Source organism: Protomyctophum bolini, assembly GCF_963924005.1.
Source record: "Protomyctophum bolini genome assembly, chromosome: 10".
In the NCBI taxonomy this organism is placed as follows: domain Eukaryota; kingdom Metazoa; phylum Chordata; class Actinopteri; order Myctophiformes; family Myctophidae; genus Protomyctophum; species Protomyctophum bolini.
This window is the reverse complement of record NC_137871.1, coordinates 4,876,781-4,904,206: the sequence shown is the minus strand read 5'-3', so window position 1 is coordinate 4,904,206 and position 27,426 is coordinate 4,876,781. Positions and strand designations below refer to the sequence as shown.

At 42.1% G+C, this 27,426-nt stretch overlaps 1 protein-coding gene across 1 annotated transcript; it reads left to right on the top strand.

Annotated features, from left to right (window-relative positions):
- Nucleotides 1-7,718: 7,718 nt before the first annotated feature.
- Nucleotides 7,719-24,417, top strand: LOC308322121 (guanylate-binding protein 1-like; the record flags this gene model as incomplete). Its single annotated transcript, XM_080773316.1, has 12 exons — nt 7,719-7,747; nt 7,923-8,119; nt 12,405-12,532; nt 12,891-13,000; nt 13,658-13,842; nt 13,968-14,201; nt 14,679-14,956; nt 16,189-16,401; nt 16,636-16,738; nt 17,111-17,292; nt 17,613-17,710; nt 24,318-24,417. The coding sequence occupies 12 exons, from the start codon at nt 7,719-7,721 to the stop codon at nt 24,415-24,417; spliced, it is 1,857 nt and encodes a 618-aa protein (XP_080629442.1).
- Between the last annotated feature and the right edge of the window lie 3,009 nt (nt 24,418-27,426).

Sequence of the window (27,426 nt, the reverse complement as noted above, 5' to 3'; positions counted from 1 at the left end):
GGTTGTAACAACACAAACCCCGCCCGCTGCGGACAGCGTAGCACCAGGGGTAATAATAGAAATATGCAATAATAGCAATGTTAACAACGTACACCCACTATACGCACACGTATGAGGGGAACTAGTTGTAACAAAAAACAAACCCCACCCGCTGCGGACAGCGTAGCACCAGGGGTAATAATAGCAATATGCAAAATAATAGCAATGTTAACAAACGTACACCCACTATACACGCACGTATGAGGGAAACTAGTTGTAACAACAAAACAAACCCCGCCCGCTGCGGACAGCGTAGCACCAGGGGTAACAATAGCAATATGCAGAATAATAGCAATGTTAATCAAGTATACTCACCATACGCGAACGTATGAGAGGGGGATTAGCAAAACCAAACACAAACCCTGTAGGCTGCGGACAGCACCAGGTGTATCAATGGCAGTATGTAGCAGAGTATAACAATCCAACTCAGTTACTGAAGGGATTAAACAGCTTCTTCTCCCCCACTTACAATACACTCAGTATGAAGGGAGGACAAGTTAAGAAATCTCACTTAGTGACTCCACTAGAATCAACTAATGTGGATAACTACAGTCTACATCGCATGTGAACCCACGCGGAATTGACCGGAATGCCACCAACTTGGATGGAACCTGTCAGTTTCCCCCCGCAGCTGCAAACAGCGCAGCGACGGGTACAAACAACAACATTAAAATCGCCGTATCACGGCCGTTCCGTAACAACGGAACTCTTAAGGTAGGGTAGCCTAACTGACGGGAAACCCTGTAGGCAACCCAACAAGTATACCACAACGTGTTACAGTTTAGCATTAGCAAACAAACACAGTCGTCTATAAAGCCACACAAACACTGCAACCCACAGGGACGCCAGGCGCCTGCACCGAAGTGTACGGGTTTCCAAAGCAGTGAGTGTGGAAAAAAAGACTACTAGCGAAAGCCAAGCAGTCAGCATTAACAGTAGATCTCAAAGATACAATACCATTAATACTTACCTTCCAGATCTCATGAGGCGAGAGAGGCAAAGAGGCGGAGCCGGCCATAACTTATACGGTGAGACCGCCTCCTAATTGGTCATGTGGGCATGACTATTTTGATATATTGATCTAGAAAAGAGGAAGATGAGGGCATCATTCGTTTGTTCTGACCGAGTGACGGTCAGAGTGAGGTCGATATAGATCCATAGTTACATGACGAAGAAAGTAAATAAAAAAGTTTCCCTGCCTCACCCCCCCCCCCTCTCAGCTCTCACCACGCACGCACACGCAACTTGCAAGCCCATGGTTTGTGAAATAAATAAAGAATGAACACCTGCATGAATTAAATAAAGCTGTAGGTCTTTTTCTCCTCTCACCTCGCTTACCTTGGTGCCCGCCTCACCCACACACACACACACACACACGCACATATCGCAACTTAATTGCAAGCGATTGTCACTGTGTGTCACCGGCAGGGACGAATAGTTTTCATAAACCCCCTTGGGCCCCCCCCCCCCCCTCCCGTGCAGCCCCGTCAGTAGTTCAGACAATGCTGCTCAGCTTGTTTACGACAGAAAAACAGCTGATGACAAAGCCTATACGACAACTCCCGACCTAACGTGATTTTTCTCCTGGCTCACTTTCAAGTTCAAGGTTTTGCGGAAATGATAAATGCCGGAAGTAGTGGGGAATTCAGGCGTGCACCCATATTTTGGCGTACGCCGCTTTGATAAATGAGGGCCTAGATCTACCCCCTGCCAAGGCCTCACTCACACTGTTGCAACATGCATACAACATTTGTCTTGTGTCTTGTCCTTGGCCGCCCCAATGCATTTCCAATGGAAGTCACATGGTTTGACAAAACATTTTTGTTTGATGGCTGTGTTGTGCCCCCCTCCCCCGCATCAAACCATTTTTTTTTGTCAAACCATGTGACTTCCATTGGAAATGCATTGGGGCAGCCATTAAACACGGACAAGACAAATGTTGTATGCATGTTGCAACAGTGTGAGTGAGGCCTAACAGTATAGGGCAGTGATTCAACTGGACCCTCCCCCTGTTAACAGCAGCCTATAGGGCAGTGATTCAACTGGACCCACCCCCTGTTAACAGCAGTCTCCTGAGTCTCAACACGGCCCAGACCCGCCCCCTACCAGGGCCCAGGAAATGATTCCCCATTCATTTTCCTCATAGAGTATTTATTTATCAAAAAGTTTTTATTTGAAGACCTTTTAAGCCTCGTACAAAGCCAACTCTTGTCGTGACAAATATAACAAACACAAATTATCTGGCCCAACAAATAATTAGAATGAAGAAGAAAACGGCAGGTTACAACACTTTCTTTGTTGTTTTTCTTCTTTGTAATTATTAATTTGGCCCAAAATATTGTGTTTGTTGTCATGATTTGTCACGACTCGAGTTGGCTTTGTACGACGCTTAAAATGTCTTTAAATAAATACGTTTTGAAATGTCTATGGGGAAAAATGCTTTGGGAATTATTTCCTGGGCCTGGCGTCGTCATGAAAGGGGGCGGGACTGGGCCTGGCGTCATCATGAAAGGGGGCGGGACTGCGACGCTCTATAGATTAGTGTGTGGAGGGGCGGTGTACGAGGCGCTCAGTGAAGTTTGGGGCATTTATTTAGGTAGCAGTGTACATTATTATTGTCCTCATGTCTCTCGCTGTGTTGTTTGTGTTCTCTCCACTATAGAGCGTCGCAGTCCCTCCCCCTTTCAGAACAACGAGTGGCCCAGGAAATGAATCGCAATGCATTTTGACCATAGGCATTTCTTAAATTATTTATTTAAAGACCTTTTAAGCGCCGTACGAAGCCAACTCTTGTCATGACAAATCATGACAACACACACAATATTTTGGACCAAACAAAGAATTACAAAGAAGAAAAACAACAAAAAAAGTGTTGTAACCTGCCGTTTTTTTCTACTTTCTAATTCTTTGTTTGGTCCAAAATATTGTGTGTGTTGTCATGATTTGTCACGACAAGAGTTGGCTTCGTACAACGCTTAAAAGGTCTTTAAATAAATAATTTAAGAAATGCCTATGGTCAAAATGCATTGCGATTGCCCCACTATTAATGGCCCTGCGCATATCAACTTCTCACACCAATTATCGCCCCTGGCGGTTCAACTCTTTATTGCTCTCTGACAATGCGTCTGTTGAACTTATTTCGGCTGAAATGACCTCCTTCCGTGAACGGAACCAGACCCCAGGAATGTCCTCATCAGTAGTATGGGAAGCAATGAAGGCGTTTCTCAGAGGGCAAATTATATCGTATAGTGCTCGCATCCGAAAATGCCTTAACGAAAAACTTGAAAAATTGACGAATGACATTTTAAATCTAGATGCAAGGCTGGCACTCGCCCCATCTGATGATCTCCTTAAAAAACGTCTGGTCCTTCAAACTGAGTTTAACCTTCTATCAACTAGACAAATTGAAAACTTAATTAATAAAACACAAAGCAAGACATATGAATTTGGGGAAAAGACTGGAAAAATCCTGGCACACCAACTACATCAAAAAACAGCAAATCGAACCATAGTGGAAATAGAGGATGAATTGGTCGCGAAACACCTTGATCACTCAGAAATTAACATGTGTTTCAAGAAGTTTTATTCAAAACTGTACACTTCTGAATCTCTCCGAAACAACTCCCTGTTCGACTCATTTTTTGAAAAATGTGACACTCCCACAATTGACGAAAGAGTTGCAGCAGGCATTGAGCAAAAAATTACAACTGGAGAGCTTATATTGGCAATTAATTCCATGCAAAGTGGTAAGTCCCCTGGCCCTGATGGGTTCCCAAGTGATTTTTTTAAGAAGTTTGTTGTTCAGTTAGCTCCTACTGTATCTTACTTTCTGTGTTTGAGGAGTCCTTTAATGCTGGTTCACTCCCTCCAACCATGCGACAAGCAGTTATATCTCTCATCCCTAAGAAAGATAAAAACTTGCTGGAATGTGGTTCATATCGTCCAATTTCGCTCTTAAACGTAGACAGCAAAATTCTTTCCAAAACTCTAGCTGGTCGTCTGGAAACTGTTTTACCTTCGATTATATCGGATGATGAAACGGGCTTTATTAAAAAACGTCATTCTTTCTTCAACATCAGGCGCTTATTTAACATCCTTTATGGTCCCACCCCGCCCGACATACCGGAGATATTAATATCGCTCGACGCGGAAAAAGCATTTGATAGGGTCGAGTGGGACTACCTCTTTTACCCTTTACAAAAATGTGGCTTCGGTCCGAGGTTTGTTTCATGGATTAAGGTGCTTTATTCCTCTCCAATGGCGGCTGTTCGAACGAATAACAACCTATCCCCCTATTTCCCTCTTAATCGAGGAAATCGTCAAGGTTGCCCACTGTCTCCCCTTTTATTCGCCGTCGCTGTCGAGCCGCAATTGTGCAATTGAATTGCGCTACGTGGATAAATTGGTATCAAAAGAATTATAAGACACGGTTCGGTACATAAAGTAAGTATCCCTTTATGCTGACGACATGCTCCTTTATATGTCTGATCCTTTAGTTAGCCTACCTAAAGCACTGGATTTGTTAAAGGACTTCGGTAAAATATCAGGATACAAAGTCAATATACAGAAAAGTGAGATAATGCCTGTGAATGATGCCGCCAAATTAGTTGTGCTCGACTCATTCGCCTTCAAAGTAAGTCCACATAAATTTAAACACTTGGGAATTTGGATTGCGCATGATTTTAAAGACCTTTTCAAATAAAATTTCCCCCCACTGGTACTCCGTTTGAAACGAGATATGGAACGTTGGAACATACTACCTCTATCATTAGGAGGTAGAATAAACACGATCAAAATGAATGTTATGCCCAAATGTCTATACTTGTTCCAATGCATCCCTGTCTTCTTATCCAAATCATTTTTCTCTTCCATTGATAAGCTGATATCGGAGTTTATATGGAATAAGAAAAACCCTAGAATACGTAAAAAAGCATGCTACAGCGGCACCGACAGGACGGCGGGTTATCTCTCCCTAATTTTCTATATTATTATTGGGCTGCCAATATAAAGGTGATGTTGTGTTGGAGGGAACTGCCGTCACAAGACCCTGTCCCCAAATGGCTACAATTGGAAAACCTGTCATGCGGCCCCACGTCCCCAAATGCTTTCCTCTGTTCCAAACTCCCGTTAGCCGAACCTGTGTCCAAATACACCTCAAATGTAATTATTAAACACTCTGTTAAGATCTGGGCACAGTTCAGACGTGCCTTCTCACTTACTGACTTCTCAATTTGTGCTCCTATAGTAAGAAATCATACTTTCAAACCTTCAATTATAGATGGCGCATTCAACATTTGGACTGAAAAAGGCATCACTTCAATCAGAGATCTTTTCATCAAAGGCGTTTTTATGTCTTTTGACCAGATACGGTTGAAATTTGATATCCCCCACTCTCACTTTTTCCGATTTTTGCAGCTTCGTAATTTTGTAACATCATCTATTACGGATTTCCCATCACAACCACCAGACTCCCTCTTAGACTCAATTCTAAAGCTCAATCCACATTCTAAAGGGGTAATTGGGCTAAAGTTTACTCCTTATTAAACTAATTTGACCTGGAACCACTTACCTCACTAAAGAATAAATGGGAGGGAGACCTGGGGACAGAAATTTCTGATGATGTTTGGAAGGAAGCGCTGGATAGGATACACTCCTCTTCAATCGGTCTAAGGCATACTATTATTCAGTTTAAGGTTACACATCGCCTCCACTGGTCCAAAGTAAAACTATCTAAGTTCGTTCCTACCATGGATCCTATATGTGATCGTTGCAATCAAGATAAAGCTACCCTTGCACATGCTTTTTGGTTTTGGTTTTGCCCAAAGCTAAATACATTTTGGCAATCAATATTTTAAAACATTTTCAGATGTATTAGAAGTGCCCATAGAACCCTCTGCCACTATTGCAGTGTTTGGAGTTATTTCCCAAGATCTTCATCTTAGCCGGCAAAACAAGAATATGATAGCCTTCGCATCTCTTTTGGCTAGGCGGCAAATACTATTTAAATGGAAGGAGAAAATACCACCAACCTTTAAATCTTGGGTTAATGATGTTTTACATCATCTGACTGTGAGAGTGTCGAGCGGCCAAGGCAACAAATAAATAGAGACCAGTCCAGGGCACCTTCAATAAGGCTTTATTTCTCCATTGTTTCTCAATCACTTTGACAGTCATATGCATAACAACCTGTCATATCTCGGGTTAAAGACAACTGACTGCTTTTTATAGGGCAGTCCATTACCTGGTTAGCCCATACCATTCCCCATGGGTAACCATAACCATATTCCCCATTCTTAGAATCACACAATGCCATTTTATATAAACTTACTCCCTGTATATGCACCCTCAATACCTATTCACAGTTAGTAGTTAGCATAGAATATATACACAACACATACAGGATTACATTCATTATAGTCCATCCCAATCTCAATCCCAATGCTATCCATTTCCTACTTGGTCCCTCCCGGAACTATAAGAGGGGTGCCTATACCCGGAGGGAACTCATTTGCCCGAACACCACCCTGAGAGGAGGATGAGAGTAAACAGAGGTAAGTTTAGACATCAGAGATTTACATTCCTTCTTCACAAGTCTTCTCATTATACTGGTCAATTAGAAAGTATGCTGTCCTATTTATTCCTAAACTAAATGTGCCTTATATCTGTTCATTTGTAGGTGTATGAGGAGATCCGCCATTTCAGAGAATCACCGACAACTCAGTGTCCCCCCTTAACTTCAATAAATGCATTTGTTACAATTTGTGTCCTTATTTACATTATACCCTACATGTAGAATTGTTTTAGCATCTGCATTAGGTATAGTGACGGCATCCGCCGTTACACTGACATTGGAAAAGATTCGCTACTCCACAAGAGGGTACGCCGGTGCCATAACATTCTACACCATTTGGCAACCTTTTTTGACATACATTGAGAGGATGAACGCGGCTGACATCAACAATCCTTAACTTGTTACACTGACCCTACTGTAATTGTTTTTTTAATTTTTATTATTATTATTATTTCTTTGCATACTTCTATTATTCTATTATGTCTATGTATATTTGTATGTGCCTTTTATTTCATATGGTGCAAGATACCGGGGTTGTGGCTCTTTCGGAGTGTGAACTCTGGGGGGAGGGGAGGGGGGAAAAAATGTTCGAAAAATGTGTGAAAAATTAATAAAAAAACTTTGATAAAAAAAAAAAAAAAAAAGCATTGCGATTCATTTCCTGGGCCACTCGTTGTTCTAAAAGGGGGAGGGACTGCGACGCTCTATAGCAGCGTCATGGCAGCATGAAGGATGTGTTGTGTGTGTTCTCTCCACTATAGCAGCGTCATGGCAGCCCACAGCATGAAGGATGTGTTGTGTGTGTTCTCTCCACTAGCAGCGTCATGGCAGCCTTCAGCATGAAGGATGTGTTGTGTGTGTTCTCTCCACTAGCAGCGTCATGGCAGCCTTCAGCATGAAGGATGTGTTGTGTGTGTTCTCTCCACTAGCAGCGTCATGGCAGCCTTCAGCATGAAGGATGTGTTGTGTGTGTTCTCTCCACTATAGCAGCGTCATGGCAGCCCACAGCATGAAGGATGTGTTGTGTGTGTTCTCTCCACTAGCAGCGTCATGGCAGCCTTCAGCATGAAGGATGTGTTGTGTGTGTTCTCTCCACTATAACAGCGTCATGGCAGCCTTCAGCATGAAGGATGTGTTGTGTGTGTTCTCTCCACTATAGCAGAGTCATGGCAGCATGAAGGATGTGTTGTGTGTGTTCTCTCCACTATAGCAGAGTCGTGGCAGCATGAAGGATGTGTTGTGTGTGTTCTCTCCACTATAGCAGAGTCATGGCAGCATGAAGGATGTGTTGTGTGTGTTCTCTCCACTATAGCAGCGTCGTGGCAGCCCACAGCATGGAGAAGCCAGTATGTCTGATAGAGAGTGACAGTGAAGGGACAGTCCGTGTGGTTCCCAGTGCTCTGAAGATTTTACAGCAGATCGAGCAGAAACTGGTGGTGGTGTCAGTAGTGGGAATGTACCGAAATGGGAAGTCCTACCTGATGAACAGGCTGGCTGGGGCAAACAAAGGTGAGCTTTTTCATCATAAGGTATACGTCTAATTCCATTATAAGGCATATACACATACTCACAGTGTGTGTTCCAAAGTCCTCAAAATAGAAAATCCTACTTCAGATCATTATCACTAGATAAAAGCCATCTTTTCTTGGACATCAATTTGGTATTTCTCTTTAAGATTCGATATCAATAGAGCACCGAAGTCTGACGTCAATATTGGCAGAGGGCGCTGTTCCCAGGGTTTGTTTATTTTTTCCATTTGTATTATAATCCCTCATATCCATATGAGTGAAACGGCTGGTCTGATTTGTTTATTTTTCAAACGCAGTTCTTATATGAGGCAATGTAAGTTCTTACATCGCCTCATATAAGAACAGTTGTATTTGTATTATAATCCCCACAGGGGGGATCTTAGATCACCTCATATAAGAACTGTTTTATTTGTATTATAATCCCCATAGGGGGATCTTAGATCACCTCATATAAGACCTGTTTTATTTGTATTATAATCCCCATAGGGGGATCTTAGAATTTAGATCACCTCATATAAGAACAGTTTTATTTGTATTATAATCCCCACAGGGGGGATCTTAGATCACCTCATATAAGAACAGTTGTATTTGTATTATAATGCCCATAGGGGGATCTTAGATCGCCTCATATAAGAACAGTAGTATTTGTATTATAATCCCCATAGGGGGGATCTTATAGATCACCTCATAAGAACTGTTGTATTTGTATTATAATCCCCATAGGGGATCTTAGATCACCTCATATAAGAACTGTGTAAACAAATCATCCTGGCTGTTTCACTCATATGGATGTGAAGAATCAGCTGACTGAGTACTGCTGCTGAATTAGTTACATTTTCGCTAGATTCTTCAATTCTTATGAGATGATTTTAAAGGACCATTCAGTGATTTGGGTGATTTGGAAAAGCCCCCGGTCCACCCTGGTAACAAGATGTGCACATGCATGCACTAAAGTGGGGGGGACACGCAACAGGCAAACAGCATGCACACCAAGGCCCGCCCTGCTCGATCGTGATTGGTGGAAGGCCCCTCTCTATCCTGATTGGATGAAGGCTGATCCTTGAATATACCTTTAAGATGACCCCATGTTATTCTCTATAGATAAATTATATATCTATAAGGATAGTCTAGTTGAAATATTTTTCATGAAATTAAGGGGCCAGGCCTGAAGGGACTTAAGGGTCTTTGGTCCCTTATTGTATTTATCTGTTTTTTTCCCCTTCTCTTTCTTCTCCTTCCACCAAAAATAACAGTGCTAACTTAACCGTGCAGGCGGTTTTCATAAAACTTGGCAATATGGTAGAGGGCTATACCAAACGGTGATGACGCAAAGCCCACAACCATTGGCCAAAGGGTGGCGCTATAGCATTTAATTGAAAATGCAAACTTTGTACTGGCATAGCTCATGAATCGTTTGACCGTCATCAATGAAACTTTGATACACATGTGTCTGCATGCCAAACAACTTTCATGTTCTGACTTTTTTTTTTTTTTTTTTTTTTTTATCCCACGATTTTGTAACCCATTTTTCACCCCTGTGTCAATCATCTACTGTGATCCTGGGCTCTACACACCCTCCGCCAACCTGGGGAGAGCAACGGACTTAACTCATGCTTCCTTCATGCTTGAGTGTCCAAGTTGCTCCTTTACACCTGACAGGGGGGAGTTTCCCTGGTTGGACGTAGCGCGTGAAAGGAACACGTTATTCCAACCAGTTCCTTTCCCCTCCATCAGGCGCCCCAGCTGGCCAGGGGGAGGCAGTTTAGAGACCAGGATTACTGCATGTTTTTGTGAGGGTACCTACCCTAGGGGACACGGGGAGAACATGCAAACTCCACACAGAAAGGCCCTTTCGCCAACCCCGCCTTCGGGTATGGGCACTGGTGACGCGGAGGAGGAAACACACCGCCAGCACCCACAGTGCCCCGAGCGGGAATCGAACCCAGGACCTTCTAGCTGTGAGGCGACAGCACTACCAACTGTGCCACCGTGCCCCTTATGTGTTATGTTCTGACTTTTGATCTCTGATCTTTGGATCACCCGCCCTTTTTAATTAAATGAAAAACAGTTAAAAGCTATCTTCTCCCGGGATCGTTGATCAAAATGCACCAAAATGTCTACACGTGAACATTGGGCCTTTATCGACCAACAAAAAACGGCCGAGAATTGTTTAACCCAGGGTACGATACCTGCTATTTACAACATTTCTGCCTTTTGTTTTATGTGTTTAATCCGCCGTATTGTAATAAATAAAAATAAACTCTGTCTTTGCCGCGGAGCTGGAGACTAGATGGTTTCGTTTTGATGACGAAACCGGAAATCAACACATGCTGTGGGCTGCTAGGGCTTCTGGGAAATTGAGGCCAATGCAAATGAATGGACTACAACTCCTCATGGAGAAGCGGCTTGTGCTGCGATCGCACCACTCGCCAAGATGGCAGGTGGTGCGATCGGATCATAACAAACGGGGGAACCTTTTTTCGCCGGATTTTCACGGATCAAAAGCCCAAATAATTCAGCGTATGCTATAAAGGTAATACAACAATCTCGGCAGCGTAGGGTATTTGATTAAAATGCGGGTTACGCGTTTTAATCAGTCAAACTGTCAAACTTTAGTTTTTTTCAACCAAGGTTCATGTTTTAGGTTGTTTTCAGAGAAAGTAAAAGATAAGTGTTAATTAAGACTTAAGAATTAAGACACTTATTGTTTTTGTGTTTATTTGTCTTCTTCTTCTCCTTCTTCCGCCAAAAATAGCTGTTCTGACTGAACCGTGCAGTCGGTTTTCGCGAAACTCTGTAATCTGGTAGAGGGCATTGCCAAACGGTGACTATGTGAAGCCCATGACTATTGGCCAAATAGTGGCGCTATAGCACTGAAAATTAAGTTGAAAATGCAAACTTTGAACGTGCATATCTCATGAACCGTTTGACCGTTGGCAATGACACTTTGATACACATGTCTCCTCATGCCGAACAACCCACCATTTTGAATTATATGAAAACCATTTAAAATGTATCTCCTCCCAGGATCTTTGATCAAAATGCACAAAAACGTCTACACATTCTTATTTATGCATATTGTTCTTATTGCGTATTGTCTTTTTTCTTGGTCCCGCCTTATCGCTGCTTGCAGCTGTATATATATTTTTCATTTGCTGCTTTCTTTCGTTTTAGGGATTTTAGTTGTTTTTGACAGAGGGGCGGGGGCATTCGAGCATGGGGCACATTTTTTATTGTATGGCAATTATTATTTATTATTTACTATAGTCCTACTAGACCCCAATAAATTACATCTGGCCACAAAAGATCACGAGATCTACTGAATGTGTCAAACTGACATATTGAGCCTACGGCACACAGTGTGGCTTCCCCCCAGTAGGCCTCCTTCACATTCAGTAGATCCTGTGATCTTCTGTGGCCAGATGTAATTCCCTGGGGTCTAGTAGGAATATAGTAACTAATAAATAAATAAATCACCATAATATTTTGTAAAAAAAATACATATTTATTGCCATGCTCGAATGAAACGAAAGAAAGCAGCAAATGAAAAAAAATCTTTTACTTTCTCTAATAACAACCTAAAACATGAACCTTGGTTGAAAAAAAAACTAAAGTTGTCCTTTAAGTGAAAGAAAATGAAGGTTTTGTGAGCAAATGAAAATAACAGTTTTATGGAAATCCTTCTGCCCCTAATACATACATGCAGAGCCACAATTACGGTATGGTAGAGAGGTTGTAACAGTTAGATATTAACTCAATGTCTGCCAACGACCTAATTGACCTCTTTTTTAGCAACTCCCACAGCGCCAACGACGTCTTTGTCGTCTTTTTCAGACGGGTATAACATTGGACCAAAAAACAAAAAAATGAAAATTTAAATTAAATAAAAAAATGTATAGAGACTGGCGCTTAGGGACTTTTTGGCACTTCTTAAAAGCGATGAATGAGTTAAATATAAACAATTACTCATTTTAAATCACGGGTTGTCAATGTAAGGACATGGCCTACAATACATAACATAAACAAGGAAATAGCCTACAATACATAACATAAAAAAGGAAATAGCCTACAATACATAACTTAAACAAGGAAATAGCCAACATTGACGTCAGACTTCGGTGCTCTATTGATATCGAATCTTAAAGAGAAATACCAAATTGATGTCCAAGAAAAGATAGCAATACCGCTGTAATACCGCTGTAACCCCGTCTTATCGCTACTTGCAGCTATATTTTGGTTTGTTATTGTCCCATTCCATCGTCCAGGATTCCCTCTGGGATCTAGCGTCCAATCCAAGACGAAGGGCATCTGGATATGGTGTGTACCTCACCCCAAAAAGACTGACCACACTCTGGTGCTGCTGGACACAGAGGGACTGGGAGATGTTGAGAAGGTTGAGACACCATTTTGATTCATGTTCAAATCACATTGCATTTAATCATTCACGTCAGAACCTGGGGGTTAGTGGAGTTGGACATTCACCCCCACCACACTTATTCAGGGCCGATTCATACTCCTATTTTAGAGCCGAATAAAAGTCGGTTCGGCTCTGTAGAGGCTACAATGTGACTTCATTTGAGGTTCGGGGGGGCGGGTACCGTCCTAAAGTCGTCTCTTCGGTGCTACTGAAAATTTCTGACGAGCCGAAATTATTTCGGCACTACAGCGCCGAAACAGCGGTAAAATAGGAGTATGAATCGGCCCTAATACTACATAAAACATGACTTCCGAACAATGTGTTGTGTTTTCAGGGAGATACGAAGCATGACAACTGGATCTTTGCCATGGCAGTTCTGCTCAGCAGCACCCTGGTCTACAACAGCATGGGAACCATTGATAATAAATCCATGGAGAACCTTCAGTATCCTTAAAACTATTCACTCATTATTCACTCTTTTGATACTCTTTTTATATTTATGACTATTGTCCTATATTTGGCATGCTTGCACTTGTTCATTTATTAACTTATTTTCCAGTCCAATTAGTTTTGGACAAGCTCAAGTATATTATTTTGGGAATGCTTAAATGTTCTTTAATCTTTTGAAACATTTGAACCAGCCTCATGCTTAGAGCTTGGTTGTTCCAATAGTTAGTCCAACCAATTACTAACGCTATCCTAAATCCTAACATCAGTCTTAACCGGCCACTTAGATCACTAACCTCAGTCTTAACCGGCCACATAGGTCACTAATCCTAACCTCAGTCTTAACCGGCCACGTAGGTCACTAACCCTAACCTCAGTCTTAACCGGCCACGTAGATCACTAACCCTAACCTCAGTCTTAACCGGCCACTGGTCGGATTAACGCAATGACAGACTTATGGGCAGTCCCCGGGAGGGGCACATTTCAGGGACAGTTTTCCTCTTAAACAAACATTTATTCAGTATTTAATACTAAATAAATGTATCTCATGTAGGCATTTCTGTCTTTATCTGCTCAATCTACCCTTCTGTAAAAAGGTTTACAAACCAGTGTTGTGTGAGGTTCTCTAGTCATCCTTAACACCACCCCTTACAGCTATGTGACAGAACTGACAAAGAATATCAAAATTAAGTCCAAGGAGAAGGATGATGATCGTACGATTGTGCGTTACCTTCCCTCCTTTGTGTGGGCTGTGCGAGATTTTACACTCGATCTGGAGATTAATGGGAAACCCTGTACAGCAGACGAGTACCTGGAACACAGTCTCAAGGAGATACAAGGTTTCATGAACTGCTTAAAATGATTTGAATATAATTGAGATTTAAAGAGATTTGAATCATTTAAACTATAGGCATCAGAAGGTCTTTACACTAAAAGGTCTTGTGTTCTGTTCATTTTGCCAAAGGCGGGAAGCCGCAGTACAACGAACCCCGTGCCTGCCTTCGAAAATTCTTCTTGCCTCGCCATTGTTTTGTGTTTTCGAGACCGGCCAAGCCTATGATATTGAAACGAATGGAGGAAATGACTGATGATGAGCTGGAGCCAGAGTTTGTTGAAGAGGTCAACATGTTCACTGAACACATCTACACCAAGTCTGACACCAAGTTTCTCTGGGATGGTATAAAGGTCACTGGCAGAAGTAAGTGGGATTTAAATAAATGTACACTACATTCACTGGGTGTCTGGCATTTCTGTCAGCCAACAGCATTTGAGGAATTGAAATAAATGACTACTAAGTACATGCTCATTTTGCATTCTGTTGTCAAAATATTATTGTGAGATGGAGGATGACTGATTTGAGCAGTCACACCTAGCCTGAGTCAAACTAGACCTGCTCAGAGCTGGGTGTGGCTGCGCACCTGTACAGGATAAATCAGTCATCTCCATCCATTAATCCTGTTGTCCCTTGATCAGGTGCATCCACAACAGGTTAAAAAGTGCCTTTGTGTGAATAACATGATATTCGTTATACCTGCCATGCAGGCTCCCCTGTTTTGCTATTGTAGGTGATATTGGAATTGGCAACATCTGACTTGTCTGCTCCAGCATAAACATCAATCTCTGAACTATCATGACTAGTTATAACACACTTGCTGAATGGGTCTATCTTCCACAGTCCTTGGTCAGCTGGCAGAGACATACGTTGAAGCCATCCGTAGTGGAAATGTTCCCTGTCTGGAAAATGCTGTGGTGGCTCTGGCTGAGGTTGAGAATGCCAGAGTTGTTGAGCAGGCCCGGGTCCTCTATGTAAAGAGCATGGAGTCAGTACGCTTCCCCACTAACACCTTGGAGGACCTGTCTGCAATCCATGCGTCCAGTGAGAGAGAAGCCCTGGTACTCTTCATGGAAAGTTCTTTCAGAGATGACAACCAAGAATATCACAAGAAACTTGTGGTATGTGTTCACCAGGTCGAAGGCATGGGGAGAGAGTATGTTTTGCACTCCGTCTGTGCGTGCCCGTCCGTCTGTCCGTCCGTCACCAGCTAATCTCCGGCACCGTTGGCCCGGTTGATGCCAAACTGTGCACACACACGCCCTGGATGCAGCCAACGACGAACCTTTGCCCCAAATATTCCAAAATGGCCTGTTATAGCGCCCACATGAGGCTGATTTTCACCATTTCCCATCTTCCATCCTGATTGGCTAAGATTGGCTTCCAAAGCTCACATGATTGGTCAGTTTCCAACAAATTGCCACAAATCACAAACAGTGTAATTTCCACTAGGCCGAGGACAATATGCCACTAATTTATTTCCAAATCAGCCTCACGGTGGCGCTATAACAGGGCAATTCCTGTTTTTAGCTATAACTGCATCGATCTGTCTACAACGTATGTACAGTATGCGCACTCCCTAGAGTCCATGGAAAAACATTGTCCCTGCATCCCTCCACATCTGCCGGTTATAGCGCCACCATGAGGCCAATTTCTACAAAACACAATGTCATGCAAATCGGTACACATGATCTCTGTAGTCATGTGATCAAGACAAGTCTCTTGGATTTCTCAATTCTACACTGATTGGCTAAGATAGCCGTCCAAAGTTTTCTATCCTCAAAGATGCTGAGTGATCTGGCTCTGCATTTCCTCAACAAACTGAAGAAAATTGTTGCAAAAAACAAACAAACAAAAATAAATACATGTTTACAATACTCCTAAACATTTTGCCAAACATCACACACACTCATATCCTCCTGGTGGAGACCTGTGCCCAGAAGGGCACTTTTTCTAGTTTTCATATTGTGTGTTTGACATTATTTACAATTCTGTGCCATCGGGTTACAACTCGGACTTTGCAACGTTCGACACGGCAACTTGCGTGCTCTACACGTGCAGTGTCTCTCTTGGCCAAAGTTCGGTATATGGCCCCTCTGTCATTGTCTATGGGGAGGATTTCAGTGTAATACGTAGGTGCGGATTTGGGGGTTTTCTACTAGTGTATGTACGGAATTGCCAATCCGTGTTATTATATAACAGCAGTGTAGTATGGGAAGTTGGGAACGCATGATTACAGGCATTTAATTGTGTATGCATTATCCTAAAATAAGTGGAAGACTGCATTGTCGCACCCATGACCAGTGCACCTCTGACCAGTAAACCGTGTTCATTGTTACCACTGTGTTTTTAGAATCGTATTCTGGAGGAATACAGTCAGATCTGTCAGAAGAACCTCAATGAGTCCATGAAGGCATGTGAACAAAACATCCAACGAGTCTTTGGACCTCTGGAGAAAAACCTGAGAGATGGTCTGTACATGGTCCCTGGAGGATACAAGACGTTCTGCCAGGACCTCCAGGAGATGACTGATGCATACAGACGTGAAGAAGGCAACGGATTTATGGTGAGTCTGATTCCTGACAACTTCTGATCCGAGTCAGAGAATGTTAAATTAATTTAACCATACTGATGAAGTGTGTGTGTGTGTGTGTGTGTGTGTGTGTGTGTGTGTGTGTGTGTGTGTTACGGACTGTTCTGAAGTCTATCTCTATATATTTATTGCTACTAATCGAACATAATAATAAATACTGTGTGTGTGTGTGCGTGTGTGCGTGCGTGCGCGCGTGCGTCTGACCAGGTTGAGGAGGTGCTGAAGACATACCTGGATAAGAACGAGATCGTCTGCAAGACCATACTGGCAGCAGATGAAAGCCTATATGAGATAGAGCGCAGAGAAGAAGGTAAAGTATAAAACGGGACAAACGTGGGTGTGATTTAAAGAGTCATGACTCATGTTTACTGTTTGAGCGCCCCAACACACTGACGACGCAGCTGAACATACTGTATTACTACTATATGATTGTTTGACGACAGTTACTTGTGGCTGTATTAAGAGAACAATTCCTTTAGGTCTTAACTACATTTTACCAGATGCCCTTAAAAATCTGAATCTAAAAAGAAAATCTAAATCAAGATCTCAAAAATTTAATTAATCGCCCAGCTGTGAGAGTTTGGGTTAGGAGTGTGGTTATGGTTGAGGAAACACAGGGCTGATGGGACATAGAAGTACAATCCTGACTCTGTAGGACGGTTCTGTCTTTGGTTTCCTACAGAGGTGACAGCGAAATTGGAGAAGGCAGACAGAGAGGCACAGGCCATGGAGAAGAAACAGAAGGCACTGGATGTGGACAGGGCTCAGCAGAAGAAAACCCAAGAGGAGCACATCAAACAGCTCAATGAGAAGATGGCAAAAGACAAGAAAGATGCCGACGACAGGCATGATCAGCTGATAGCTGTAAGTGATGAAATTAATGGCTTAAGGCCGAGCTGTTTTTCAACCTGAAGATCCGTAAGGAACGAAAAGTAATTCATAAACCTTTCTGTACAGAGCAATCACATACATGTGATGTATGGATAGGATTATTTACCTTTCTTATTATAAGTCGTGTTGATAAGAGTGTCTGCTAAATACCTACAAATTCTAGATTGTCAAAAGAAAACACCACACACACACACACACACACACACCAATAATTGATCAGAAATTAATATTGTGTGCCAAGTGTAGAAGGACTTTTTATATCTTATGGTGTCGTCTAATGTGTTTTATTTCAGGTTTTGAAGGAACAAAAGGGAAATGAAGAACAGATAGAGGCTCTCAAGAAAGAGAAACTATTGGCTGAACAGAAGAATACAAGAACATTCGGGGAATGGTTTGTTCAGTGCATCCCCTTGATAGGGACGCTTTATGAAACTTATAGAGTCAATTGTTAGAGCAAAAACAAATTAACTAAATTAATACGAGAACAGTCTGAATGCCTCATATAGGCAACATTTGCAGAAGGGATAAACACTGGGCTCTGATGAATGGAAAATGGAGGACCCTGATGTAAACAAGTCTACATTGTGACAGATTCTGACCTTCAAAGTACATAATTTTTGTTTTGATTGTATTGCTGTATTGTTGTATTGTTCTTTCTGCTTTGGCAATGTAAACGTATGTGTTCTCATGCCAATAAAGCCCTTTGAATTGAATTGAATTGTCTGTATTGACATCAATCAAGACAGCTCGGACAGACTGAGGATCACAAGATCGAAACGTCAGTCGTTTCTTGTACTCACCTGAATGCAAAGAGGCTTAACCCATTTTGAGCGGGAACCCCTTTTGGTGTTTTAAACATTATGTTATAATTTAAACATTGTTATAATTTAGCTATTAAAAAAACAGCCCTCCTATGAGACACAGACTGTTGAACCGCCCACAGCCCTGACACAGACTGGTTTCTGAACTGCCCACAGCCCTCCTATGAGACAGACTGGTTTCTGAACTGCCCACAGCCCTCCTATGAGACACAGACTGGTTTCTGAACTGCCCACAGCCCTCCTATGAGACACAGACTGGTTTCTGAACTGCCCACAGCCCTCCTATGAGACACAGACTGGTTTCTGAACTGCCCACAGCTCTCATATGAGACAGACAGGTTTCTGAACTGCCCACAGCCCTCCTATGAGACACTGACTGGTTTCTGAACTGCCCACAGCCCTCCTATGAGACACAGACTGGTCGATGCCAGTATACAGGGAGTTGCAATAATCAAGTCTAGAAGAAATAAAATCATGGATAACCATCTCCAGCTGTTGTGGGGGAGGTAGGATTTGACCTTGGCAATGACAGACACACACACACACACACACACACACACACTCTTATAGTTGTCTACGCTCTTGTAGAGCCCTGTAATTAAATAGGTTTCCACACATTTTTCCCTGCGTGTAAACCAGATTAACTGGGAAGTATACAATTAAAGGCATTTGAAATTAAATACAAATGCAACTTTTCAGGATTCCAGTTGAAAAATTCCAAATTTCAATTCAAATAATAGCAATAATAGGCTGATCTACAAGCTCAAAACATTTCGCACTGTGATGCGTGCTGAGCTTGTAGATCGGCTATTTTTGCTACGACAGTAATATGCAATGTGGCCCTTTGGAGTGAGTGTGGAAATATAGTGGTCCTCTCCATTGTCAAAGTTGCACCACCCCTGGGCTAGGGCTTCAAGATGGTTTGCTATTGCGTTGTGAAATACTTGCGTTTTCGCATTTTTTATTCACTAATAAATTAATTATTAATTTATAATTTGTTAAATTGGAAAAAGGGCTCCTTTAAGATCTCCATATTATTATGGTCAATGCCTGTGTGAAAAGTGGGAGGGGTTGGTGCTGGCAGTGAGGAGCTACTGCAGTCACAGTGACACACAGACATTCAGACATTGTCAGAATTATAGTATGATGATGATGATAGGACCCATCTTAGTTCCGTGCATAAAGTGTGATGTGATGCCTCTTGGAACTAGTCTGGATCCAGCCCAAAGACCACGCCCACTCTCTGAGTGGACTGCATCTCTTGGGCTGCATCCGAATTGCTAGGGTTGTTCCCTACTCCCTATCCCCCATATGGGGATCCAGACTCTAGTGGACTCTATAGTGATGATTTCTGACAATACTCCCTGTATGGGGAGCACCGACTCTTGACGTCAATATCGGTAGAGGGCGCTGTAGTTCCGCGGGTTCATGTACTTTTTCTGGGTGCCTGCCATGCAATGGCAGAAACACAGGTTGAAATCCGAAACACATACTTAATCGTCGTAATAGAGACACAAAACTTTGACGTCTATGGCCGGCCGCACGGTTTACCAAAGCCCCACAATATATACATCGAAACGTCCTCTTTCACCCAATGTCACAACCCAGATACATACGGTACGTGAACTACAGCCCTGAAAGTGACAGGTGTACCATCATAATGTGTCATAAAACTCCATGTTAACTGCCTGAATGAGTCAGCAATTTTTACATCACAAACACAATTTCTTAACCCCCCCATGGCTAATGACGTTATTTCTGACGTGGTATCAACAAATCCCTCGAGGCCAAGTGATTTTTAGACTTTTTTTTTATTTTTTTTATGTAATCTACCAAAAACCGGCCGAAATCCACGCGATCGTGCACTATCGTGCACGCGCGCCGTCTCTATGTGAATCGCGGCAAAAAATCTGATATTTTGGGATCTTCTGGGCTCGATTTGGGTGAGTTATGACAAAGTTATGAAATAGCTATTGTTAGTTTAGCAATCCGAAGAGCCAAGCTATATGCTGAGGGTCAAACTGGCACAGGTTGTTTACTTCCTTTTGAACCGGAAGTGATTTTCCAGATTATACTTTTTAGCCATTTTCAGCATAATGGTGCGTTCCCGCCATCTGGTGGCAATGCAGGGTATTTCACTACACTTGCCAAGTATTGGCAAACAATATTATTTAGACCGCAGATCTTTCTTTTCCCTAAAATAAATACTGCTGCTGTAATTAAAGAGAGAACATACTCTCAATAGTGGATAGACTGAATGATTAACTACCCCAAAAATATAGTTTACATTTTACCACTACTATTAACTTTAAACAGAATTCTTAATATTGTAAGCATAATTATATTGTCGCATTGTGATATTTGGCCATAACTCCCTCCTCTGAGGGAGCTACCTTTGGGGAAGGGGGTTGTTGTCCAGACAGGGGCCAGACTGGTGAGGGTCATGGTTTGTGCTATTGCCATTGAGAATGCATTGGGTGTTTAAGTTAAATAACTCAGAAACTACAAAACATTTCAAAGTAAATAGTTCCAGCATGTGTCTCCACAGTAAGCTGAATTTTACAAAGTGTGAATGGAGTTTCTAGGTGAAAGTGATTTTTTGAAGTGCCACTATCTGCCTATAAATGTCTCAAATTTGAAAGCACTATATTTCTAAAACTATGAAACATTTCAAAGATTCCTTTTCAGGCACACATGTCCACCGTAGGATGAACCTAAATAGGTTTGAATGGGGTTTCTAGGTGTAAGTATGTAGGACTAGTAGTGGGTGAAACGTTACAATGGTAATATTTAGTGGTTTTCACTTTTACTAAAAATAATAATGATATAATATAATAATTATTCTTAACCGTGCACTTGCACGACAGAAAACCTATTCATGGGGAACATTCACCAAAAGCAGCTGATCTACAAGCTCACAAGCTGTCATGATGTTGTGCAGCCTATATATTTTGGTTATTTGATTTTATATAGTGCTTAAATTAGTCCTTTAATGCAGACCGATACAAATAAGGCAACACAAACCCATAATAATTGAATAAATCTGGAAAACATCATTGGTTTGTGATCAGTTTGACTGCTTAATGAACAGTAAAGACATCAGGATTAGGTTAAACCTGGCTGTTAGCCTGGTCCGGAGCAGGCTAAGTCCAAAGCATAAGTTTCCATGGTAACTAATGTAGCATCACTTTCATGAAACCGAATCAAGCCTCAACATATCCAGGTTCAAATACCCTCGCTCCATTTTGGAACGAGGAGAGAGACCATTTTTGACATGCCCTCCGGGGCATGCCAGATCTAATAGTAAGTAATATGCTGTATGAAAATCTTATTCTGCCTCTCATGAATCAAATAATATAATGGCTAAAACCTCTTGGCTGTGGACTTCCCTTCTTTTGGTGGAACTGGTATTCATCTTTGTATTTATCAGGTAAACATTTTGGTATTTAAAAGGTAATTCTCCTGAAGTAACATTTTTTATATTAGCTATTCTCTTAAAGTATTCTGGTTAAAACTAAGTAAGTAAATATTGCAATTTGATTACTTTCTAAAAGTATTTTGGGAGTTCCGGAGGATCGGAGCTCCCAGTCTCTATAGCTCTCGCTGTCGAAGCTAATTATAAACCATTTTAATACAGTCCTTATTTTCATACAGTCCTTTTATATCTTAATGGATTTTTATATCCATCAGCTATCTTCTATCTTCTCATTAAATATCCATCCGATTGTTTGTGGAATCTCACTTGTATGAAACAGTGACAACATGCACTTATAAAACACAGTTAGAATGATGAAAAAAAAATTAACATATCTGTGGGAAGTGGGATTCGAACTGTCTTTGGAATGAACCAAAATAACCTGGGAAGCTGTGAGCAACACATCACACTATGATGCGCTGACAACTGCTGTAGGAAACGATCTATTTGATCCTATGTGTGTCTGTCCAGGTGTGAACTTGGGAACAGTATAGTCACAGCATGCCATCTCATCTTGTAACTCTGGTTTTTTAACAAATATAACCACTCCGTTGAACTGATCAATGAATAGCTGTAGAAACAAGTCAATGATGTTGGTATAGTTACATCATGAAACACAAAGGGCCGATTCATACTCCTATTTTACCGCTGTTTCGGCGCTGTAGTGCCGAAAATGATTTCGGCTCGTCAGGAATTTTCAGTAGCACCGAAGAGACATACAGTGCCTGAGATCTGGAGAAAATCAGTGATATAGTCCCAATCCCGAAGAAAGCATGTCCACTAGAGAATAACGATTATAGGCCTGTGGCTATAACATCTAATGTAGTAAAAGCACTGGAGAAGATCCTGACAGAGGAACTCCGAAAGGAGGTAGGACCGCCCGCTAGACCAGTATCAATTTGCATATTCTAAGAAACGCAGTACATGCGATGCAATATCTACAGTAGCTCATCTCACTTTGAAACACCTGGAAAGTAAGGTGGCATACGCCAGATTACTTTTTATCGACTTCAGCTCTGCTTTTAACACCATACATCCAGATATTCTGTTGCGTAAATTAGCTCAGTTAACTCATTTATGGCCAACCTTAAATTACATCTTATTGTGCCTTAGGCCAGCTTTACCCGACTTTTTTTAATGACAATAGAAAAATATGCGATATCACCACAATGTCACGAAATATCTCATTTAAAAAAATATATATATATGTTTCTAGCATGTTCCATCGTTGACTTATAAGCATTTTAGTACACCTTGGTTTCACTGTTCACTGAAACCAAGGTGTATTAAAATGCTTATTACTAAACAATGGAATATGCTACAGTCATAATTATTTCATTGTAAAGTACAGACATGCAGCTTGAAAATGAGACATTTCATGACATTGTGGTCATATCTCACATTTTTTGATTGCCATTCAAAAAGTCGCCAAAGCTGGCTAATGCTGGCCAATGCCCCATTTCTTAATTCGTCATTTTAATGCAAAAAGAAAGATCTGCGGTCTAAATAATATTGTTTGCCAAGATTTGGCATGTGTAGTGAAATACCCTTAATTGCCACCAGATGGCGGGAACGCACCATTATGCTGAAAATGGCTAAAAAGTCTAATCTGGAAAATCACTTCCGGTTCAAAAGGAAGTAAACAACCTGTGCCAGTTTGACCCTCAGCATATAGCTTGGCTCCTCGGATTGCTAAAATAACAATAGCTATTTCATAACTTAGTCATAACTCACCCAAATCGAGCCCAGAAGATCCCAAAATATCAGATTTTTTGCCGCGATTCACATAGACGGCGTGTGTGCACGATAGTGCACGATCGCGTGGATTTCGGCCGGTCTTTGGTAGATTACATAAAAAATAAAAGTCTAAAAATCATTTTTTTTGTTATAAAAAGACGTAATGACAGGGCAGTACGTCTACCACGTCAACCACGTCACTTGGCCACGAGGGATTTGTTGATAGCACGTCAATAATAACGTCATTGGCCTTAAAGGAGATTTGTCACTGTCACTAGTAATAATATTAACAGCCCTAGTTGCAGCAGCAGCCTCACTGGTACTAGCCGATGGTACTACTGGGGCCCCAGTAGTACCATCATCATCATCGTCGTCTTCATCATCATCACTGATGCAGACGCAGTGATGCTAGTAGCAGCCCTAGTAGCAGCAAACTCACTTGTAGTCAATCGACTAGTAGTTGCAGCCTCAGAACCAACCTCATTGTTATTGTTAGTGTCTACATTAGCCTCCTGGTGCAACACTTCCTCTTGCTCTCTCTCCTCTAAAAATTGGGTTTGGTTCTTCTGCTGGCTTGAAATAACTTAGCTTGGGTAAAGAAGCCCGGAGCATTTCAGCTTTTTTCTTTTTCTTGTCTTTTTGAGATCCACTGGGGTAAACTCGTTTCATGATTGGTGTTGCTCTTAGTTGCACTCTGACTCACTCATTCAACTAAACTAGTACAAACGCAAATTAACAACAAACTGATGCAGCAGAAAATGCAACCAGAGAACATATGTGACAAAATGTACATTATATTATTATTATCTGCTTTTTCCAATGTGTGTAATTGTATACGTGTGATATGAATACATGCCAAACCCTGTGATAGGTGCACTTCCAATTCATGTGGGAGGTAATGGGCCTGATTAGCATGACAGTGATTTCTGCCACACGCCACTTGACAAATAGAGGGTGTGGTGCAGGAAGAAGGGAGACCTGTGTACTAGTGTGAAGGAGGAGGAGATCTCAGAGGCGCCAGGGTCGGTGGTTAGTGGGAAAGTTACATCGACTAACTACTGGTAAACCTGCAGCCTAAACTACAAACTGTCGGGCTCAGCCAAACGCGGAGTAAGCGGCCGTGTTGGAAGGCTGGGGAGACTGTGTCGTCTGCGCTGGATCCAGGAATGAACTGCCGGTCAACGAGGAGCATCACGGGTGAGATAAATCCGTGTTCTGTTGGATTCCTAAAGGATTAACGTGCGCTTCATGTGGATCTGAGGAACTATGCTGTGGGAGCGTACTGAGAGGACGACGGTCGCGGGATCGTTGTTGATTCAGAGCGCCTGCCTCGCGTGACGAACTTGTTGTGTTTGTTGTTTACAAATTGACGTTGGGTTGAAAGGGGATTGAGGAATTGAGTGTTGATTTGTTTTGTCTGTTTATTATTTTGGGTATATGGTCAGAAGCGAGCATATTGTATTACCTGATTGTTTCGTTTAGTTATTAAATACGTGAGATTCATTGAGCTAAAAACCTGCCGATCCCGTCTTTTTCCTTTAGTTAATGATTCTCCTTTCTAAACAAAAGGCCGATTGTTAGGGCCGATTCATACTCCTGTTTCGGCGCTGTAGTGCCGAAATGATTTCGGCTCGTCAGAAATTTTCAGTAGCACCGAAGAGCCGACTTTAGGACGGTACCCGCCCCCCCGAACCTCAAATGACGTCAAATTGTAGGCTCTACAGAGCCGAACCGACTTTTATTCGGCTCTAAAATAGGAGTATGAATCGGCCCTAACACATATGCATGACACACTCACTGAACACCCTATTGGTAGAGGAAGCCTATTTGTTGTAATTTCAATTGGTATTAATACCCAAACAATCATTTTCGACAGGAGAATGATCTGCAATTTACGTCACTGAAAACTTTCATAATAAATTAATTTACTCACCTAGGGCCTGATTCACAACGGCGTTTACGATGATAACATGACGTGAAGCTAGCGGAAAGGCATTTACGTGGATTTCCCACATTAATTTGGAATTCATGGAAATGGCCGTGAACTTGACGCTCACGTAGGTTGGTCGGAAACTCCGTCAAATCCTACGGGACGTCTTTAGGTGGCGGAGACATTTGCGGAAGCATACACTTGCGTATAGATTTATTCAGAAGGCTTTAGTCTTCATGCTGAATCAATACATTGTTCCCAAATCTGTGTCCCCAACATATTGGTCGATCAGCACAAATGATAGCCTATATATATATGAAAGCAGAGTGCACTTGTATGCCTATATGCATGCATCTATAGGCAAGTTAGCCTAGAGTAATACAGAAACTGCCCCTGCATGCAAGCTTAACAACTTTTTAATTATTTATTAGGATATTTCTAGCATGCTCACTCTCAGAAGCCTCTCTCAAAATAAAAAAATAAATAAAGAATGTGCGCTAATCAGGACCAGCTTGTTCTAAGTGATCAATGGCACTATATAAGAACCCCGGGGAGCAGTGTCAAACCGGTGTGAAGAGAAGAAGATTACTAACTTACTAACAAAAAAATTGATGATTTATTGCTGATTGCTTGATTATTTGGCGAACCGTGCCATGAGGAGAGAGAGAGTATTCAGGGACCGGGCCAATTTTTTTGAAGAGGACGACGAGTGGCTACGGTGCCGGTTCCGTCTTCCAAGGCACTGCTTGGTCGAGCTCTGTGATGCCCTGGAGCCAGAGCTGACCAGACAAACGAACAGGTTCGAATTAAAATGTTTAGAACAATGGTTTCAATTGGATTATTTTTGCCCAGATTTAGACCATGCCTGCAGCAGTTATTTGTTTACAATGCATATAAAATAAATGAAGCCTGTTACCATTATTAATTATTATTATTATTATTATTATAGGTCACATCCCATCCCTGCACACGTGCAGGTGTTCTGCACATTAGGATTCCTGGCCACCGGATCCTTCCAGCGTTTGGTGGCCAATCGGTCCGGCATATCCCAGCCATCCCTCAGCCGCACGCTCCCCAAAGTGCTGGATGGCATCCTCCGCATGGTTCCCCGATACATATCATTCCCCTTCACAGCTGAACAACAGCGAACAATAAAACTGGACTTTCATTCTACAGCAGGATTCCCAAACATCATCGGGGCAATAGATCGCACCCATGTGCGCATCAGGGCGCCCAAGGACCCATTCCCATTTTTAAATAGGAATTCCACAAATTATTTGTGACGCCAACATGATTTTTTTAAATGCAATTGCCCGTCGGGGGGGCGGCAGCCACGATTCTTTCATTCTGCAAAATAGCAGTGTCGGCATGCGTCTCGCACAGGGGGCTGCTGGAGACGCATGGCTCATTGGTGAGTGTTTTTCCAATTGTATATATATTTAGTGCCATTCCCCCTCACTTGGCTCATGGAAATGAAATTGACTGGATTGTAGGCCTATATGGCTAACCATATCTATCTCATTCTCTATGCAGGTGATAAAGGATATGCCGTGGCAACATGGCTGATGACGCCACTTTTCTCGCCCATTACCCCACAAGACAGGGCATACAACGACAGCCATGTCAGAACGCGGTCAGTTGTGGAGCGCGCCATTGGGAGGCTGAAAGGCCGTTGGCTATGCCTGGACACGGCAGGAGGGACGCTCCTCTACAAGCCCGATAAGGTATTTAAATAAATAAAACACACGCAAACACACACACACACACACACACACACACACACACAGTAGACCATCATGAGCTGAAAACGGATTAAGGCATGCTATAACAGAACAGGTTTTGTTCAGTCTAATAATTTGTTCCGATCTACCGTATATTACCAAATAGTAGCCCGGGCCGTTATTATGCAAAATCGATTCGGACCCCGGGCTGTTATAAGAAGCCGGGCCGTTATTCGCCATAGGCTGTTATTTATTTTTGCACCGGCCTGCACAAGGCCATTATTTGGTTTCAGTATAAACATACAGTAACATGTAGTGCAAATATTGTCTGGAACTGGTATTACCATAATAATAATTAAAAACAAACAAAGCTACAGTGTCCCCCTGAGTGCCTCCCCAGTGTCCCCCTGAGTGCCTCCCCAG